Source organism: Nothoprocta perdicaria, unplaced genomic scaffold (assembly GCF_003342845.1).
Source record: "Nothoprocta perdicaria isolate Ctin4 unplaced genomic scaffold, notPer1 scaffold_54, whole genome shotgun sequence".
Classification (NCBI taxonomy): domain Eukaryota; kingdom Metazoa; phylum Chordata; class Aves; order Tinamiformes; family Tinamidae; genus Nothoprocta; species Nothoprocta perdicaria.
This window is the reverse complement of record NW_020455799.1, coordinates 3,405,838-3,410,201: the sequence shown is the minus strand read 5'-3', so window position 1 is coordinate 3,410,201 and position 4,364 is coordinate 3,405,838. Positions and strand designations below refer to the sequence as shown.

Genomic DNA, 4,364 nt, shown 5'->3' with positions numbered 1-4,364 from the left:
AAAAAAAAAAAAAAGGTATCTTACTTCTTCCTTACCAGTGTGAATTGTTTCTGACCATTTAGCATATAAATCAGCAGAGAGATTTAACACTCTTACACAGCTATCTGCAGCGCATCTCCTCTATGGGGGATCTGAGAAGGTACTTGTCACTCTCAGTTTCACAAAAGTAGGGTTCTTAACTCATCTAGAAAGAGACAAACCTGGTTCTCTCAAATTGTGCCTTTCTTCAAAGCCTATTCTCTGAAGATCTTCACACTAGTCTCTCTCGTAGATGCACAGCCACACAGACAGTGCTTTCCTTTGCCCCTGGCTTTCTCTACTTCCTTGGGTAACATCTGTGATGAAAAAGTTCTGGCATACTTGAGTTCCACATATCACAATTTGACTGTGAGCAAAATACAGCTGCATACACAAAATAAGCATTAAAAAAAAAAAACACATATAAATGGAGATAAGTAGGCACATTTTAGGCTGACTTTTCTGTGAGTTGTAATTTAATGAGTCAGGCTCGCTCAGGCCATGCCACATTCTGCTTTTCAACTGTAATAGTACGTTTTGCTGTTTATTCCTTACCACAGCAAGCATGAGCCTTTTAATAGCTCCTGCAAAACACATACCCTCTCATAAAGGTCTATGGTCACACACATGTTCCCAAGCTGGCTAGCAGGAGATGGTAGTCAAGGGAATTAGGATATCAGTATGCACAAAATTACTACTTAAAAAAATAAATAAATGCGTTGAACAGCTGCAAAATCTCTGGGAATACACATTTCAGGTTGCTTTAATCTAATGGCTAATCTGAGCTGCAATAAAACCATTTGACACTGTGTTCCTCTTCCTGCCAAAAAGTGGGGCTGAATAGTCTAACTACAACCTGTTTACAAGCACTTCTGCTCCATATTGCATCTTGCTCATCTGGCACTCTCTTTGCTGAATTGCACTGCAATTCAGGCTAGATGTGTCCAATATTAAAAAAAAACAAAACAAAACAAAACACCACTATCGAGCTATCTCAGAAGCTATTTTAGCTATAACAATTCACAACAGAGAAGAGTTCTCATTTTAATCCCTGGAAAAATTCTTTAACTTTCCATTAGTATTTATACACACTAAGCTATTTAGAGTCTCACTTGCTGTCAGAAGTGCAATTAAACAAACTAACACAAAAGACACACAGAAATAGCATATCAGGCTTACCAGACTTATCACTCAGTGACTGCTGGCTCACTAGCTCTCACCTGGTAAAATAACAGAGCCGGTATCTTCATGATCTTCCATCTCTCCTTCTCCCTCCTCTGTCGGGTTTCCATATACTTGCTCCACGTCTCCACTCAGCTGCATAGTTAAAACAGTGGCTCAGTTTCCAAACTTGCATTTGCTGCAATTTCTACAGGACTAATAAAAAGGCCAGAACTAGCCAAAGGTACAAAAACATGCCCCCATCCCATGAGCACCCAACCTCTGTTCCACCTGCTCGCAACGTAAAAGCCGTATTTATGTAAAAATTATGTAACCTGCATGCTGCAAAAAGAGAAGGACAGCACATTAAATATAACCTACTTCTTTTCTGCTGCTTCAACAATAACATCACCTTTTCTTCCAAGATCAAAGCTACCTTTTCCCTGACAACTTCAGGCCACTTTAAATCCCCAGCTAGGGCAATGCCCCTGAAATAAGCAGGAACTTGTTTCTGTCACTCAAGAACATGTTTCTGGGCATAAACAAACCATAACGCAAGCAGATTATTAGCACTTCTTAATAAAGAGGTGCATAAAGGGTAAGTTATATTTTGGCAGGTATTAGGGCAATAACTTAAACGTAGTCTTAAGCCTATATACGCATATGGGTAATTACAAGACAACACACAAACAGCTACATTTCCGGTACGTATTGGTGCTCCCCGTGCATATTATTATATATTAGTGGTTATGCAACTAATTAGTCTTCCAGGGTTTCTAAACCAGCAACAGTGACCAGATGTTTTCTTGTTTTGCTATTCAGGKGCCAGCTCAGGGCCCAGACTGTCAAGGCACTTCCGTCAAAGTCTAAAGCTTGTCACATCAGACGGGCATCACAAGGAACATGAAGCATGAGACAAGTTCAAAACCAAAAAAAGAAAACCAGAAAGTGCCTCCCATACATTTGCCAGGTTTCCTCCTGCTCAGAACATGACGTACAAGCAACAGCACGGGCTCACAGCACACCACGTGCTACCCAGATAACTGCTCGGGRTGTCACCTGCCTGCTTAGCCCTGCTGCCCCGTTCACCAGGGCAAACACGGGCACAGTTAAGGCAGCAGCTGCACTGAATGCTCTTTGCACCCCCAACTTACTCAGCAGTAACGTGCGCACATCTGTAATGAAGGGCTTTTCTTCGATCCAGCTTTAAGTATTGAAATTATCATCATACCATTAGCAAATCAGCATTTACACTTGGTAGGCAAAAGCTTGCTGCATGCTTGTTTCACACACTGGAAGACTAAGGTAAAGTCTCCATCACCCCCTGTCATAACTCTGTATTAGTTTCCACCAGGCAATGCAAGCTGAARCAGCTATTTTTAATATCTGATTTTTAATGATCTGCACATAAATAAACCATGCTTTCCATGGCATAAATAAAGCATGATTTACATGATGTGGCACATGGGCTATACAGGTTATAACATATTAGAAAGGGCTCATTTGCAGGAGACTCCTCCAGATTAAAGATACTCATTTCACTTATGTCAACAAAACAGATTGAAGATCTCTGCTCCTTTTTGTAGCATCATATCAGGTCTAATTGCTGACCCAAAATAAGTTGTTCTGACACAAAAAGACTACTCGTGGAACCCTATATTCTAGTTTAGCTAAAGCAGCTTCAAAGCCAGATGAAGTTACACCCATGCAAACCCCTTATGCCAGCATCGATCCCAAAAATAAGACATACGTTACAAAGTCACTGCAGTTTCCTGACTGACTCTCCTCTCTGTTCTCCTGGTGCGGACACCTCATAACTGAGGGGCCACAGCGGGTAAGCGAATGCTGTTCCTGAGAGGAAGATCTCACTACAAGTTTAAATGAGAATACAATGCACAACACTCATTATTTCCCTCTCTTGAGGATGTACAGCAACTCCTGTTCGTAGGAATGGGGAAGGAAAAGTCGGAAGATGCAGCCTTGCAGCAGTCTTCACAAGCAAAATACCCACTATGTGCCTATAGGTTATTTTTCCTGCTGAACTGACAAGCTTTTCACACTTAAAGCCAGCAAAAAGCCCAAAGTACAGGGTGCTGCACTGAGTCCACGAGATTGCCCGAAGGCTGCCAGTCTCACTGCGATCCCAAACACCTGATTCCAGCTCCTCCAGGCTCCACCGAATGCCCACGTGGAGGCAAGCGAGGAGAGTGGGAGCAGCCGTGCGCTAAGGCAACCACCCCTGCCGGCAGCCTCTCCTCCCGGCTGTGCTGCACAAACACGGGAAGCGGAGCGCTAAAGGAAACCAGCAGCTCGCAGGGCAGATAAGGGAGCCACAGGAGGCTCAGAGATAGGGTAGGACGTCAAGGACAGGAAGGACGAAGCCGCCGCGCACGGCTGAGCCAGAAGCGGCAGTGGGAGCCTCCTCACGTCAGTTGGGTGCCAACGGGAAGGGGCAGCCCTGGGCAGGCAGGAGTCCWGGGAAGGAAAGTCCAGGCATTTCAGCATCCCACCTGGACAGGGGCACCAGAGCTTGCCCAGGCAACAGAGAAGAGACGGCAACAGCCCTGGTGCACTCGCACACCATGGAGCTCCGGCGGGCTTGGGACGCCCCAAGGCACCCCGAGCGGTGCCGGGGCGGCTGGCACACACGGCACAAACGCACCGTGCATCCCGGCTCCCTGCTGGCTGCAYCACCACAGCTCAATCACCTGCCGCACGTCCTCCCCGTCGCACGAGGCAGTGCCCCCTGCTAGTCTCAGGAGCACCGCGGCGGGCCCGTGCACCTCATTTCCCCCCCGCGGGGTGCCACAGGGAAAGCAGGGCGGAACACAAGGACCAAGGTCCGGCTAGGGAGGCCCGCCGCGGAGCGGAGCAGGGCGCCAGGGCTGCGCGCGGCGGCMCGCGGCCCGCGCAGGGCAGGCGCAGCCCGGGCGGAGCGCGGCTGCTCGCCGGGGCGGCTCGGCGCGGAGCCGCGGCCCTACCTCCCGGTAAGATGCGGGCACCTCCTGTCTTCGCATGGCACCGGCCGCGGAGGCGGGGCGCGGCGGGAGCCGAGCCGAGCCGAGCCGGGCCGGGCCCGGCCGGGCCACGACGCACCGAGGCCGCGGGCGCAGCGAAGGCCAGACTGAGCAGCATGAGCAGCGGGATGAGCTCCTCGCTGGTCTCCACGTAGGGCATGGAGAGCG

The 4,364-nt window shown here is 48.5% G+C and overlaps 2 protein-coding genes across 2 annotated transcripts in view; one reads left to right on the top strand and one right to left on the bottom strand.

The window, feature by feature from the left end:
• TMEM206 (transmembrane protein 206) overlaps positions 1-4,211 on the bottom strand; it is a 17,678-nt gene extending 13,467 nt beyond the window's left edge. Inside the window, exons 1-2 of the mRNA XM_026048403.1 lie at positions 4,161-4,211; positions 1,239-1,335 (exon numbers count right to left, since the gene is read on the bottom strand). Of these exons, the coding sequence (XP_025904188.1) occupies positions 1,239-1,335; positions 4,161-4,196 (133 nt within the window). The 5' untranslated portion in view covers positions 4,197-4,211. The remainder of the gene's footprint in view (positions 1-1,238; positions 1,336-4,160) is intronic.
• A 101-nt stretch (positions 4,212-4,312) lies between these two features.
• Positions 4,313-4,364, top strand: part of NENF (neudesin neurotrophic factor) — a 4,645-nt gene continuing 4,593 nt past the window's right edge. The window contains exon 1 of the mRNA XM_026048399.1: positions 4,313-4,347. Coding sequence (XP_025904184.1) covers positions 4,313-4,347 — 35 coding nt within the window. The remainder of the gene's footprint in view (positions 4,348-4,364) is intronic.